The sequence below is a fragment of the Neopelma chrysocephalum genome, unplaced genomic scaffold (assembly GCF_003984885.1).
Source record: "Neopelma chrysocephalum unplaced genomic scaffold, ASM398488v2 Primary Assembly neopelma1_143, whole genome shotgun sequence".
Lineage (NCBI taxonomy): Eukaryota > Metazoa > Chordata > Aves > Passeriformes > Pipridae > Neopelma > Neopelma chrysocephalum.
Window position 1 is genome coordinate 2745054 of NW_020897805.1, and position 16681 is coordinate 2761734.

The window sequence follows — 16681 nt, forward strand, 5'->3', positions numbered from 1 at the left end:
GGAACTAGATCTTTAAGCTCCCTTCCAACCCAACCCATTCTATGATTCTATTTTTTTTTTTTTGTGGACCAGTCAGAATGCAAAATATATAAAGACTGAGAGCAGTGAGGATAGTGAGTCCTTAATGTTTCAGAATGTGTAAACTGTGCTGAATAGTTGAAACTCTTTGGTGGAGTTTCTGGTGGTTTGGGGTTTTTCAGTTAAATCAGTAACGAAACACTTATTGAAGGCACTAAACCAATATGTTTCTGTTACTTGATAGCACGAATTTATTAAACATGTTTTTTATTCTTATGTTCTGAAGTGACTGAAATGATGAAACTGTAAACAAAATTGAGTTTACACACATTCATAAAATTTTTAGTGAAAACTTAAGCATAAGGATAATCACAATCAATTATTGTTTAGAATGGTTTTGAAATAATGTTATGAAATTATATTTTTGTGGTGTGCTTTGGTGGTGCTGTATCATGATACGGTACATGGTTTTAACACTATTTAGAGGGTTGATGGACTGCAGTGGTTGTATGTATGAAGTTTTAAGGGATTGATTGCCTATGACAGTTGGATGTGTGGGGCTTAAATAAATATGGTTCAATTTCTACTTGGAAAGTTAAATAAAAAAACCAACCTGTTTACAGGTGTTGAGTTGATGGTCTGTTATTGCTCGAGTGTGTGTGTGTGTGTGTGTATGTATGTGTGTGTGTATATATATATATATATATATATATATTTAAAATCCTGTTACCTGACTGCTCTTTCTGAAGCTTCAGTTTCTGAACACAACTGTGTGTTGGCATAAGGTATGAATATTCTGTAAAATGTGCTTTCAGTGCAATTGGAAACACAGTTATTAGAACAAGACAACCTTTTAAATATGGATGTGCAATTTCCAGTGATCTAAAAAACTAAGCGGTTTTGCAAGTTGTCACTTACCTTGTTTGCAGAATTAAAGGGATGAAAAATTCTTTGCAGTTTTAGTTCTGTTGAAGTAATAGTATATTGCTGGATAAGCATTATTAAGACCTATCTTGAGTGACAGAGCAGACACCATACTCCTAAAGGTTTTGTAACACAAATATTAATGTGGTTCTTAAATATTAGATAAAAAAGGTACTTTCCTTTTAAACTGAGAGTGAAAAGCAAGAAAAATATTACTGGTTCATCTGGTACAAAATGTTGCAGTGTTGAATAACTGACTATACTACTTCCTGTAGGAGATTAAATGAAATTAACCTTCCTGAAGACTAATCATTGTTTTAAAAAAGATAATTATGTATGATGGCTATATTTTAGACGATAAACTAATGACTAGGTAAAGAGATTTTCTTTTAGAATTCTCGTAGATTAAGGTAGGAGGTGCATTGCTGTTTGGTCCTATATTCTGCTACAGTTAAAAAACCAGCCAAAAAACCCCACCACCTCCCCAAAATATTAACCCCAGACCCCCTTAGTTTATCCTAAATGAGACAGTTGTGGGCCAGAACTAATACTGCCAGTATGAATTTAGTTTTATTTTGACTGTGCAAGCTAAAATAGTAAGAAACTCCGTTTTGTTTACTGTACTGACAAGCATGTGTGTGTATTCTTAACTTCCAGTAGTTAAGAGATCAGGCCCTGTAATACAGTTATTAATGTAAATGGCTTCAAAATATATATTGGAGCCTGTGAGTTTCTTGAAAACTTGTGTGCGAAGTGATAGGATTTGCGAGCTCTTTGTGATGAGGTTTGGTATGGGAACATCAGTCTTTGTAGCCCTGAACTGCCAACAACCTTTGTCCTTTATTTTACCTTCAGTAAAAAAGGGCGGGGGGTGGTGGTGGTTTGAAATAGGGAAGTAAATGAATGTTGGCTAATGGCCATGTCTTTTCCTAGAGCAAGAAAAAAAAATCTTGGAAAGATAGATGAGATTGTGGACCTGGATTTGAATGATATGTGATGTTTTGTGAATTATTTATCAGCGTGAGCATTTTTGAAATGGCTAAAGCTCTGTTATGTCAAAGGGAAGGAGAATGGTATGGTTGCCAAGAGGAGATTTTTACCAGATTCCGCTAAAAGAATAATATTTCTTTTTAAATTATCTGTATTAAACTTTTAACTAGCGGTTAAGAAATGTCCGCACAATGCTACAAGTTGCATTTGGAGAGCTCTGGACCATTTTTCTGCTGCTGATTATTGATATGTTTATGTTTGGGTTTTTTTTGTTAATATCATTTTGCTCCAATGACATATCTGATAAAAGCAAAATGATGAGACAGATCTGCTGAATTATGATATCTTGCAAGAATAATAACTAATCTTATTTTTTGTATATATATTTGTTTTTAACAAGTGAAAAATTCTGCAAATTCCCACCTATGGAATTACTGATCTCATTCAATGCCATCCTGCTAAAATTGACAAAGAACATCAATAATTTTTTTTTCAAGAATGACTATTTTAGAAAACTGCCAGTTTTATAACCTAAACAATTTTTTTTGTCCACATAACAATTTAATATTTCAGCTATCCATATAATCCATAATGGAGGTCTTAGTAATATGAAGGAGTGCAGATGATGTTTGTTCCTATTAGTTATAAAAGGTAATAGCAGTTCCCTTTTGTAGTTAATGAAAGAGAACACACATCTCCATACTTACAAAAAGTCTTCAGCTCTCTTTATCTTTTATGTCTATTCTTTGGGGTATACAAGTATGTCAGTATTTCAGTAGTTGGATTGTGAAGAGTTGAACAGTGAGCAGACCTTGTGAGGACTAAGTTGTCAGAAAAAGTAGGATGCCTTGGAGTATATTTATATGGAAGTGGTTGTAGGCTAGGGTAAGGATATGTGTGCTCCTCTTGGATGGGTAGGACAAATTTGCCTTGCTGGTGTTAGTGTTCTTCAGAATCTGCTGCTTCATTTAAGATGATCGTGAAGCTTAGTAACATAACAGTAGTTTCAATATTTTTGTATTATGTTGAGATAAGGGCATATCTACATGCAGCTAATTCCTTCATGAGAATACCCTTAAAAACAAGCATTCACCACTTCCCAGATCTGTAATGGAATGGAGATTTATAGGTCAAGTGAAGATAGTCTGCCAACTTTCAAAGTATTATATCATAAAGCGGAAATGTAAAATAAAGGTAAAACCAATAAATAATTACCCTGATATATAAAACTAACAGCATTGCTTACCTAAATCTGAAAACTATGAATGCAGAAGAAACTATTTTAATTTATGTGGTGTTGTGAGATGAGCTGCTAGAAGCCAGTCTGGGAAGGTACTCTGTTATTTGAGTATCCCACCTGGGAGAAATAGTTGCATATAATTTTGTTGCAAACCTGCTTACAGATACTTCCACATATTCATTAATACATTAATATTTTGGATGTTGCAGGTAAGTAGTTTCATTAAAGCTCTAAAATGTAATGCAGAAACTCTTTAATAGGTATTTAATCTCTGATAGTTTGTCACATAGTTGATTAGGAGAATGGGAAGTAAATTTGTATCAATTCTGAAATCCTTCTCTGCGTGTTGCTTCCGGACGTTGAAAGATTTGCATGGGGGTTTATTACAATTGTGTAGCATAGCTGATGGGACTCATCAGGCTGGAATGGATAACCATTCTGTTGGATCCAGTGTTTTTACCCTAAAATGGTAGTTGCAGAGGGAGGTGTGAGTTGTACTGGATTTCCAAGTAATAAATTATGTCTTAAATATGAGAGTTTTTAATAAGTTTGTGTTCTTTCATAAAGGAAGTATATTCATCTGTGATAAAGACCAGTTTACATGTTGATCTTTGAGCACTATTACATTTGAAGAACAGGTGAATGTGTAATGGAGTTGAAATTGTGTGTGCAAGAATAGTGTCATAAGTTGTAATTTTTCTTTGTTTTTGTTAACACTAGTCTTGTATTGGAGATGTTTATGTGGAATAGTACACAGGTTTGCTTATTACAGGCCAACTTAAGGTTTATGAAATAACATAACATTTTTTATAAAAATATGAAATAAAACTTCGTTATTCCGCAGTTAGTAAAGGGGATGTTTGTCTTGGTAATTTATATATGGTACAACAAAATACAAGGTGAAAGCCACTGAGGCTGGTGGGTTTTGGTTTGCGGGTTTTTTTGCTAGCTAACTCTGTCTGTTTATTTTTAAATCTAGCCAAGAGCTGATCCCATCCCGATATGTAGCTTTTGTTTGGGAACGAAAGAATCAAATCGTGAAAAAAAACCAGAAGAACTCTTGTCTTGCGCAGACTGTGGCAGCAGTGGTAAGTTGGCTGAATTTACAAATACTAGAAATGTTCATATTTAAGTATGTTTTAAAAAATATTTTAAACTTGTGAGCCTCATCCTGTCTTTGAACATACATAGATTGAGAACTGAAACGGGTGGGGTTGGGTGTGTAGAAAAAATTGGGGTATTTTGTTTTATTTTCTCTCGAATTTTGTCATCTGGATAACTAGGATAATTATAAATGAGAGGTGTGAATTCATCTTTATGTTAAAGTACAGATCTGACTAAATTAATAGGGAAACCACACTTGTGAAATACAGGAATTGTTTGAGTTCTGTGTTGGCTCTGAAAACTCAGTTTTGCGTTGTGACATCAAATGACATCAGGAATTTTGCTTGCACAGATTTGCAACATTTCAGAAGGTCAGGAGTAATCATAGTAATAAAGACTGTGTAGCAGTCTTTGCTGCTGCAAATCTTTATTTTGTTATAAAATGATTCTGTTACTCTAGTGGGAATTTGAACAATGTTTCAAGTAACATACTAAAGTAGTTGGGCACCTGCTACTTGTCAGGCACAAGGTAGTGACACTCTACTGATGGTGTGTACCTTGTTCCTATGTGCTGCAGCAGCTCTTGCGAGTCTGTGTGGCTGTTCTTAATGCAGGTGGTTCCCCTAAGGTGAGCAATGAGGTTAACTTGGAACATGAAATATTGTAGCACACTTACTTTGTGTGGAGCTTATTGCATGGATGATACCAAACATGTTCTTGGCCTGGATTATTGCTGGTTCACAGAGGGATTTGGTAAGAAACTTGGATAAATTTCTACCACAACTCTATGCCATAAAACTTTTTCTAAAGCAACTCTGTAGTTCTGGATGTGAAAATTCTCTGATCAGTTTACCTATTCTTAAAAAATCCTGTGTGGAAAATAGCTATGTTAGAAGAGGAGTTAATTGATACGATTTGTCAGTTAAGTGCACTGCTTTTCTTTAGCTGTGCCAGTAAAAATACTTTTGCTCCTGAAAGCTTGCAGCTGCACTGGGAGATACTTTTGGTAAAGTTTTGCAGTGTAGGCTATCCCATCCCGGCTCCAAGACAGAATAGCAATGCTGCTTAAAGTCAGAGGCTGCAATACCCAAGTGCTTGGTGCTGCCCCTTTGTGCTGGCACCTTATATATAAACTTGCTTGAGGAACACATGTAATTGAAATGCATTAAGGTTAATCAGTTCCTCATTCCAGTTCAGTGCAGAACTATAACCAGCTTATATGCCAGAATGAAGAAGAGGGAGGTGTTTAAGAGGAACATGAGCAGAGAAGCAATACTACGCTACTTTGAGAAGGCTGGAATTGGAAGTAGAGTTTTGTTTCGGAGTCCATGTGTATCATCATTTTGTAGGTGTGCTGAAGATAGCTATCATAGTGCCCAAGACAGACTACCTCAGTACTTGAGTAAAAACAAAACTGTATGGATAAAAATGTCTTTTCAGTTCATCAGGATATGTTTTTGTCTGTGTGCTTCTTTATCTGTCACCCCAGTAGTTACTTTGTATTTCAACCAGTGTATTTTTTAGTATGTTTAAACCAATTATTACACTCTGAAGTAAGAAAATTACTTTTTCACCCCAGTATGCAACAGCAAACCCCATAGATTTTAAACTGTCTTCCTTTAGTGCTTTATAGGTTTCCTATATTTTCAAATCTGTTTTCTGATATTTGGAAAATTAATAGGATTTGTGCTTGGTTAGACTGGTGCATAGAGCTTACATTAATCAGGTGAGCTTAGATACCAGCTATTCTTCTGTTGTATAATAATCCCCTGGTGGGTCTGAGACACTTTAGAACTGGAAGTCTTGACTTTCATGGATCAGCTTCTATTTGAATTAACATCGATACATTCTCTCTGCCTCATTAAGACTAAATTATCTTTAATTAGTTCCTCAGATGTATTAGATATAAAGAATGAAATGTTGAGACTGCCAATCAGTTTGCTGGATGGTTAAACTTTAGCTACTGGTGCCTAACTAAAATAAAAACCAATCTCAGTGCAATTTATAAATAACAAAACTTCACTCAAGTGCAGTTTTATTGTAATTGGATTTGTAATTTTGCACATTGGAGTGTATCTCAAAGCTGGTCTTGCTGTCTAACAAATAGAAAAGAAATTGCATGTTGTGCACAGCAAGCAAATTGTTCAGTTGATCAGAGATTAAATTGCAGTGCCCACTACTGGCATGTCTGTTTTCCTTTTTTGTTTTTGTGTCAAGTTGCTTTTGTCTTTTCAGGTAACGCTTCTGCATTCTGAAAGTAGAAACTAGCTGGATATCTGCACGTTTTTGCGGTATTTGGGAGGATAAAGTGTTTGGGTGGTGGAAATGAAATGCAGTGCTATGTCACTTTGCATAGAGCATTTTCTGAAGAAGTAAGATGAGGGATGTCAGACATGAGAAAACAAATCCCATTACAAAAGTAGACATAGCTCCTCTTGGTTTTTGTTATTTTGTTTTCCTGGAGTTTTTTTCCCTCCTGCTTTTTCCCTATCTTTTGATTTTGAAAAATCAATACACTTGGGAACTAGAATCAAACTCTGCTTCTGTTTTTCCAGTCAAGATGTGCAGAAGCAATTAAAGAGCTGCTGCTGACAGATTTTTTTATGAGGGTGTTAAGTTGTAGAAAAAGGAAGGAAAAAAGTTGAGTGACTGGAGAACTATAATAAATATTTTTAAAAGGGGGAAAGATAGCTAATAGAATACCTTGGGTACTGTCCTTTCATGTATTACCCTGAGGAGGCAAGAGATTTACTGATCAAAGATGGGTAGGAGAGGCTAGAGAACAGAATAACAGAGACATTGGACTCAGGTCGAGAGGAATAGGGACAGAAAGTGTCTGGAAAGAACTGTGCAGAGGTTGCTTTCTAAATGAGATTTAGGATATGCTTTAGTAATGAGGGAATATAGGAATTGCCTTAATTATTGCCGTCTGTGTAAGGATGTTGGCTAGTTGGATAAAATGAACTGCTAAGAAACCTGCAGGTGGAAAAACCTAGTACATCCCCAAGGCAGGTGCTCTGACCATCTCTGCTCGTAGCTAAATAGTAATAATGCTTTCTACCTAAAAGGTTGTCAAGCACAAGTTGAGGTGGGTTTTTTGGTGTGACTATATTATACATTAGTTCCCAGCATTTGTATCAAAGTTAAAAATAACTGGAGATATTAGCATAACTAATTTAGCACAGTGCTTAATCATAGTCACTGATCTAATGCTTGTTCTTTCTAAAGACTAGTTGTTTCATCAAATCTTTTAATGAATAAACAAGACCCGACTTTGTGAGGAAGAAAAAAAGTGGGCAGGTTAAAGGAGCCTTCTTCAGTCACAAAGGAACGACACGTTTAGTTTTGACTTCCTGATCACACCTATTTCTGCCACATCAGTGTATTGCAAATCTTAACCTTTTCTAACAGGGATGGATAAGAATGAATTTTAAAGTGTTTAATTTTAAAATAAGCCTATATGTATTCCTGGTGGAAATTGCCAGCTTTCAAAGGTCTAAATTTCCAGTAATCTGCTAAGCTTGTGCGATACGTTAAAATATTGATGCTGCTGAGGTTTAAAAGAAAGTCAGGTGATGGAACCAAGAGAAATTACCAGCTGAAACACTTCAAACTAGTGCTGATAAATCCTGGCAGGTTTATCAGCTTCTGGATATGGAAAAGATAGTGTGTTTTTTATTTCAGTTTAGATTAGTTAGAGCTGAAATACTGCAGATTTTGAAGCCCAAAACATGCTTTCCTTCAACTCTTTCAAATTTAAAGAAACTAGCTGTAAAATCAATGAAGGGCACAGTAACTTTGTTTAATTGACTACAGAAATCTGTTAAACTATGAACAGAGTTCCTTTTAAAAGTGAAACTTGTATTGTTTACCACTTCATGTCTGGGAGGCATTACCCTCTACTTATTATTGTTATATTTGCACTATGGCACTTTGGTCTAAAATGAATAGTGTAAGTATTATCAACTGTTATAGATCAATACCACATAGTGTTTTGAAATCTAAAAATTTCTGTGCTGTCTCTGCTAGTGCATACCTAGGAAGGACAGTGAAAGAAAATGGCAAATGTATGGTGATGGTTCCTATTTGCACTCTTCCAGCTTCTAGTTACTTGTGGCTCAAGGACTTGGAGTTGCAGGCAAAAATCTTCATATTTAATACCAATGGAATTTTTTTCTTGAATTTTTGTTCAATAATAAAATCTAGTACTTAAGGATATTAACAAATGTATTAAGCTGTGTAATTGCTTGAATGAGAAATGCTGCATTGGTAGATAACTGAGAAATAAAGTAACACAGTTACACCTAATCTGTGCAACCAGTGGTTACCAACCAGTGAGAATGGATGTTTCTAATGCTTATACTTCTCAGTTATTTATTTAAAACAAAATGAAAATGAACAATTTTAACTGCAACTTTCTTGCTCCTTCAAATAAATCACTTCTGTGCAGGGTAGGTAACTGGATTTAAATATACTTACATGGAGGTGATTGGGTTATGATTACACTTAATGTGTTCATATAGTTAAGTCATGGTTGATGAAATAAGTCTTTCTTTGATATTGATTACTAATATCAACCACTCTAGGGAGCTTTTTTTCTTATTTCTTAGTTAAGTTTTATTGAAGGGAATAGCGTATCATTGAACTCAGCTATACAGTTAGAGTATATCTGTCATGTTCAAGAAAAATAGTTACTTACAGTGCATGCTCAGTTTTAATCACAAAAATTAGTTGATATATCTTAAGCTGTATGCTAAGAATCAAATGGCAATGCTTTTTCAACATCTTTGTTTTTGAAACTACTCTTTGAGTTTATTACTGATTGCTCTTCACTAATAGATTATATTCCTGCATTTTATTTTGAGAATAACAAAAAGTGGATTAAGCCTTGGGTACATGGAATAAAAGGAAGTTAAATCTGAAATTTGCGCTTATTCAAGTGGCTTTTGCATTCCGTCAGTTGTCTTTGGCTTTCATGCCTCAGTCCATTAGAAGACAAAAATAGCAAATGCTCATGGATTAGACTGTGTTCTTATTTGTAGTGTTTTAGCTCAGTCCTGGACTGAGAAACAGTCGCTGGAGAAAGTCTGAATCACCGTGACTAGGCCATTACCTAGAAGAAAGCATGCATCCCAACTCTGACAGGGAGAAGAAAGCGCCTTTCATGTGCACCACATCACTGCAGCCATCTATAAGTGCAGCATGGCATCAGGGATTCTTATCTCTGACAACTTGTGGGTTGATGTTCTTGATAATCTCTGAATATAATACTGTCAAAAAGTGTTTCCCTGGGAAGGCTTATCCCTTCCTATTTAGCAGTGCTTTTATCTTTTCTGGATTAAGGGTACACTCTGAGGTTGTTGAAGACATGAAAAATGACTGCTAGTATTGCCTAAGGTGTTGTATGTGTTCAGTTGTCTGGTGTATTCTATTAATTGGAAAAGTCATGTAGGCCTTCAAGGCTACTGCGAAAAGAGGATGGTCCTGCTAAGGTATAAAATACAGTTTCATGGGAGGTGGTTAGTTCAACCACTTACAAGCCTCTGACCTCCTCAATTTTAAATCTTCCATTGCAATAAGCTTTTCTTGTGCCAATTGCCAGATTAATTTTTTCCCTTCTTATTGCTCTAAAATTTTTCTTTGTATATAATTAAGCAATAAATTGGAATGAAAAACACATATAGTTTGACTATGAAGTTTCTCTGGTAGATACTTAGTATATTTAGAAAAACAACTAATATGGTTTTATCTAAATATTTTCTCTTTATTTTGAGCTTCTAAGAAGGGGAGTGGGGTCAAGTTTGTAAAAATATTTTTTTCAGAACCAATGGCAGTTTAATATGCTATGGAAATAACCTAGTGAAAATAAAAATTCAGTTTTAGGTGCTTGTGTAGACCATTCACAGGTGTCAGTTACAGTAGAAATCACTTTTGTACCTGTCTTGGTGAATGGGTTTCATGGAAGTTATTCTGTATCTCTGTATGGAGTAGTACGTGAGTTAAGTAATATGTAGCAAAATCCTGAAAGTAGCTGGTGCTTGCAGGGTGGTGCCGGCTACATCCTGTTGAACTTAAAAATCCGTCTAACCAATCCTAAATCTCAAGCTTTAAACACTTTGGTTTTTTTAGGACATCCATCATGTTTGAAATTCTGTCCCGAGTTAACAACAAATGTGAAGGCCTTGAGATGGCAGTGCATTGAATGCAAGACATGCAGTGCGTGTAGGATCCAAGGCAAAAATGCAGTAAGTTAGACTTGAGTGTTACCTGACTGTTCTTTGTTTATAGTAGCTTTACAATTAGCACATGTGAAAATACAAATAATTGATGTACAACTTCAAGCAATGCTGTATTAAGTCTTTTTTTCCTTTTCCTCTTCTCCATCCCCTCATCCCTGCCCACCCTTCAGGATAACATGCTTTTTTGCGACTCCTGTGATAGAGGGTTCCACATGGAGTGCTGTGACCCACCACTATCCCGAATGCCAAAAGGTGATCATGAAAATCCTTTCCATGATAATACTTCCCATTTACAGTCTTTTCTTATATTAAGTGACCAAAACCCCTTGAGCATGCTAATTTGTTATGAGTTTTTTTAATGATAAACACTGTGATTTCATTCATGTCAAAGCCAACTTTGTTATTATGTGAGGGCTTTTTTCCTCAGGAAAATAATAAAGGTGTGCATTCAGTTGACCAGATAAATTCACTGTGTAAAAATGAGTTGTTGGCCAGTCTATTGAAGGTGAAATTTTAGACAGGCTGTTAAAATGCTTGAAGTATATACATTGACAAAGAAATCCTTAGAGCAGATGGAAGAGACTATTGTTCATGCCTTTTGTAAGAGTAATTGAAAAAATAGACAAACAAAAAAAATGCATTTGTCTTCAGGTTTCCTGGTCTCTAGATTTCTGATATACAGCACCACACTTTTGTTCTCACATCTTTATGGCTTTGCCTATTTAATTTTAAAGTTACACTAAAGAGTTTTTTTCAGTTCCTTCCCTCCTACTCCCCAGTGTTACCTACAATAGTGTGTAGACATGGCCAACTAATGTTAAAAGGATGCTAAATTCAAGTTGTTGTAGATTAAAACAAACATACCTGGGTGTGATTTGATATGTTCTTCAGTATGCTCTACCCTAGATTGCTTTGTAACACACATGTAATTTTTTTCCCCAATCTTAATTGTGTTTGAAGATCTAGGTAGTTTACGGAGGGACGAGCTAGATCAGAAATTCTAAGAGCCCATTTGCTTATAATGTTTTCTGTGGTCCTTGTTGCCTCTTGTTTTACCCTTTCCTTGAGCACTTTGCTTTTAAAATGGGTAGAAGTGGATCAGGTTTTTTTTGTCCAGTTCCCCTTCTTTCTGTCCTGTTCAAGAGATAATTTGCTGACTGTGTATATACTTGGCATGTATCTTGGTAGACGCATGCAGTACAGATTAGATAAACTGTGTACAACTAAACTCTTTTTCCTTTGTGTAGGGATGTGGATTTGCCAGGTCTGTAGACCAAAGAAGAAAGGGAGAAAGCTGCTTCATGAGAAAGCTGCCCAAATAAGGCGACGATATGCAAAACCTATTGGACGACCGAAAAATAAACTAAAGCAACGAATGTTGTAGGTTTCTCTTGAGGTTTATTTCTTCATATGTTTCAGAGAATGTAGTCAGATAAGAGTTGGATAGAGGTTTAAGTTCAGTTTTTAAGTGTATTTCAAGTTGGGGAAAAGAGATGACAAGTGATTTAGTATATATGCCTTTCAGCCCAATGGCCTTCTGAATTATGCTAAGTGCTTTTTGTGTCACATCAGAAGGTGATAAGAAAATTCCTGTAACTTAGTTTTTCAGATCCCATACATTTTTGTCAAAAATTGTACCACAAACAGATGCAAATGAATTTCTGTATGATAACATATGCCACAGCTATATTTTAAGTGTAGCTTCAAATAATTGAAATATGTACAGAATCTATACTAAGTGGATAATAACAAGGCAATTATATACAACTTCAGGAGACCATTCTGCTCAAAGATCTGTTCAAAAACTATATAAAAATTACTTTATTAGTTAACATCGGCTCACAAAACCCATTCCAAAAAGTAAACTCTGCAAGTACTACAGAAGTTGTGGTTTCAGTGGTACTCTGGAGAAGATGATTACTTGAATTTTGCTGTTAAGCTGCCACTGGTTACTAGGAAAAGGTTGCAATTCCTCTTGCTTCTCAGGACTGTGTTTGTCTAAGACAAGAGTGTGCTGTAATTTCTTTGGTGTTTGTCTTTCCAGGAAACACTGTAGTTGGACATTGTAAGGCTTGTTTGGAGGATTGTTTAAGTAGCGTTCAAACGCTGAGTTGACATTGCACTGAGTGTTAAACAGGAACAAGTTCTGTGTGTCGACTGTGTAGCATGTTGCCCTCTATCACATGTTCTTATCCATGTATGCCTTTCTTGCCCCTTATTCAACTATTATTTAACTATTTGGCTATGTCAACTCAGCAGCTTTCTGACTCTATGAACTACTCATTCTCTCATGTGATTGTTACCCAGCCATTTTTTTCTATGGTCTAAAAACCTGTCTCATATTATCCAGAATTGCATGATAGCTGCTGTAAAACTGTGCATTTTGCAAAATAAGGATTTTTGAAGCCAATGGAGCCAACGTGAGAAAATAGAAAGAAAAGTACTCACAGTACAGTGCACTAGTCGAGTTTGATGTACTCGGTGCTGTGCAGCTTGCTGTATTCTCTTTTCCCTTTCTCTCTGCCAGGATCTTTCATCTTGCCTTTTTGGTCCTCATCCTAAAGTTCAGTGTGTGTTGCTCTGGGAAAGTAGTGCAGGACGAGGATAAAGTGTGGCACTACATGAAAGTAAAAGATCTAGTTGTATTGGCTCGTGAGAGCATGCTGTTAAAGGAAGAGTGGGTGAAACATAGCTTTACTTCTCCATTTTCCTCCTGAATAAATAACTTAGGAACTTGAAGGTCATTGAAATTTCTATATAACATCATGTGTGCACAATAAAAATATTCCCTATGTCTCTAGCTATACTTTGGGCTTCAGTTGCACCTCTGGTTTTATGCCTTCGGAAACTCATAAGCCTTCAACTGGAGATTAGGGTTCTGTTGTGGTTTAGACATGGTGCTCCCTCTGAGACTCTTAAAACCATGTGCTGCTCGATGGCTCCTCCTCACCCTCTCCCCTCCCCATGCCAGTATTTGGAGAGGGGAGTTGGAGGCACAAAAGGTAAAGATCATGGGTTTAGATAAAAAAAATTTTACCAGCAATGAGATAAGGAAATGAACAGTAACAGCTAAAATATCAATAACAAAGAGTACTCTCCCTGCCACACTTACTCAAAGAGAGTCCCTTTCCCCTGTCCCTGGCAATGGCATGAGGAGTTATAGAATAACCTCTGGGTCCTGGCCATGCTCCCTTCTGGCTATTGCAGAAATTAACCCTGTCCTGCCTGGAACCAGGAGAGGTCCTAATACAGTACTGCCATCTTACTTCTCCACAAACTGATTTTGCTTCCCACAGTGGATTTAGCAGGAGTGTCCTCCTGACACACTAATTCAGCTTTTCCTCCTACCTCATAGATATAAAAAAGGGTTGAAAGTGTTGTGCGGGTTTTACTGTTACGTTTTACTATTGATATTGAGCCACAGCTTTTAAAGTGAACATCATGCTGAAGAATGTGGAAGTTGTTTTAGTATTTGATTATGAATATTTTCGTAAAGGTTTCCTTTGTGGCATGTGAGCATGTTAGAGGAGTACTTTGGGGAGCTCTTTGTATAACAAATACTTGCAATACTGTTACTTCAATGTCTAATATATATATATATAAACAAAGTAATCTTGTATTGGAAAAAGAGTGGTTAGGAGATAAGAGTTTTCCTCATGAAATCCTATTTAAAAGTGATTGCAGGGTATAGAAGACAACAGTGCCATACATAAAAAGTGTGTGGTCACATGAAATACAGGAACATTAGCCAATGCTACTTAGTTCTTGTGTAGCACAAAGAAAATCTGTCCAGTAGGACTGGAATAATTTTTTGCCTGTTGACCATGTGTAGGAAGCCCTTCACAGGCAAATTACTGTGTAAGATTAACTTAAACCAGGTGTGTGCTGGCCTCTGGCACCACTACATCTGGTAGTGAGAATAGGTCTTGTGATACACATAAGTTTATGACACCAAAGGATTCAAAAGACTTAGAAGTTTTTTGGGTTTGTTGCCTCTTAGGAGCTAACCAAATTTAAGGATGTGTGGGTGGAAAAGGGACTACTTCTTAAAATGATGGGCCTTTGGAGTTCAGTAAACCAGATGGTAGCCCTAGGCTGTTGAATCTCTAATTAGATGTAACCTGTTGCAATTAATTACTTCAGTATCTCAATTAAGAAGGCAAAAATCTGTGGAAGAAAATTTTCCGCTGCAAACTAAATAAGCTGACTTCAAAGAGCAGGATGGAAAAGGGAATGAAAGAAGCATGTGATGCAACTATATAGTTTTGTTTGCCTTTGAAATTTGATCATGCATCCTGATAGCTATTTCTTTTACTGCAGATATTTTTAAATGTTCTGTTTCTATGTGCTAAAATATACTATTCAGTATTTCCCTCAGTATAGTTCCTCTCTTCAGTCATTAGCAACTAGTTAAACCTGTAATTCTGCTGTCACAAATGTTGGCTTTCGGTGTGCCTTTTTTATTCCTAGCATTTAAGTAAGATTCTCCACTGGTTTTTTTTTAACACCTTCCATGTTAGGCCTGAGTAGTTCATGGTTTTTCTATAGACACACCTTCTTTACAGTTTTACTCTTTCCTTTGCCTTTTTTTTTTTTCAATATTGTTAGCATTTCTGAAGAAAACAGAGTGTATTTCTTTTTGGTTTTGTTTTAATCCTCTCAATAAACTACCTTATTTTGCTTTTAGGTCTTTGGTGGTAATTTTTACTACTAGTGTTGACATACATAATCCAACAAGAGTGGGAAAAATAGCAGTTTCTTGAAAATTGACTGCATTGCTTTAAAGGACTAATAGACTTGCTCTACAGTTAAGACAAATGTAGTCTGAAGTTAAGTGTTTTGATATAATATATTAGCACTGAAAACATTAATCTCCTTTGTGTGTAAAATAAACTATGGTGATGGAGCAGTTATTGTACAGACATGGTGCACTGATATTTTTGTCCAAATAAGCACACTTTGACTATACCTAAAAGTAAGTGGGAAGGCTGTACACTTGGAAGATCTTGCTATGCCAGCTGCTTCCATTTATATGTATTGTGGACTATCTTTAAAAGAAAAGAGGGGAGGAGGAACGTAAAGGAAAAGGAGAAAAAAGTAGCTTGATATTATGTCATAGTGTGAAATGTATTTCCAAAGTGTCTTTAAATTTCTATAAAGATTGTTAAGTAAAGTTTGACAGTAAAGATTTCTAATACTGATTTTTATTTTTCAAATTTTTGCTTAGGTCTGTAACCAGTGATGAAGGATCCGTGAATGCATTCACAGGAAGGGGGTCACCTGGTAGGGGTCAAAAGACTAAAGTCTGTACCACACCTTCATCTGGTCATGCTGCATCTGTGAAGGATTCAAGCAGCAGATTGCCTGTTACAGACCCCACTCGGCCTGGTGCCACCACCAAAATCACCACCACCTCCACCTACATATCTGCCTCTACACTTAAAGTTAACAAGAAAACCAAAGGGCTCATTGATGGCCTTACTAAGTTCTTTACACCATCACCTGATGGTCGCAGATCACGAGGTGAAATAATAGACTTTTCAAAGCACTATCGTCCAAGGAAAAAGGTCTCTCAGAAACAGTCATGCACTTCTCTTGTGTTGGCTACAGGTACCACACAAAAGCTAAAACCTCCACCTTCTTCACTTCTACCCCCAACCCCCATCTCTGGTCAGAGCCCCAGTTCTCAAAAATCCAACACTTCGACTTCTAACTCTCCCCAAAGTTCTTCCAGTCAGTCAAGCATACCCTCCTTTAGTAGCCTTCCTAATAGCAGTCTGCTAAAGGGACTCTTTGATGGACTCTCTCATATCTATACCACTCAGGGACAGTCTCGAAAGAAGGGTCACCCAAGCTATGCACCACCCAAGCATTTGTGTAGTAAGCCAGAATTATCTTCCACATCACCATCTAATAGCAATTTCTATGGAAAGAAAGAGGTTAGGAGTAGGTTTATTTCTCATGCCTGTGCCTCTGGATGGGGTGTGTCTAGAGGACATGCTTTTAAAGCAATTGCTCACCTCAGGAGAACAGCTTTCCTTAAAATGCACAGGACTCTAAGCAGATTAAAGTATAAAGTGACCCCTCAGATGGGGACCCCCTCACCAGGGAAGGGGAGCTTGACAGACGGAAGGATTAAACCTGATCAGGATGATGGTAAGCAAAG

The 16681-nt window shown here is 36.4% G+C and overlaps 1 protein-coding gene across 6 annotated transcripts in view; it reads left to right on the plus strand.

The window, feature by feature from the left end:
- Positions 1-16681, plus strand: part of KAT6B (lysine acetyltransferase 6B) — a 116432-nt gene that overhangs the window by 56658 nt on the left and 43093 nt on the right. For 3 of the 6 annotated variants that reach the window (XM_027700029.1, XM_027700030.1, XM_027700028.1), the window contains exons 3-7: positions 4152-4260; positions 10406-10521; positions 10686-10767; positions 11763-11895; positions 15743-16671. In XM_027700029.1, coding sequence (XP_027555830.1) covers positions 4152-4260; positions 10406-10521; positions 10686-10767; positions 11763-11895; positions 15743-16671 — 1369 coding nt within the window. The remainder of the gene's footprint in view (positions 1-4151; positions 4261-10405; positions 10522-10685; positions 10768-11762; positions 11896-15742; positions 16672-16681) is intronic. The other 3 variants (XM_027700031.1, XM_027700032.1, XM_027700033.1) reach the window with 2 other exon arrangements.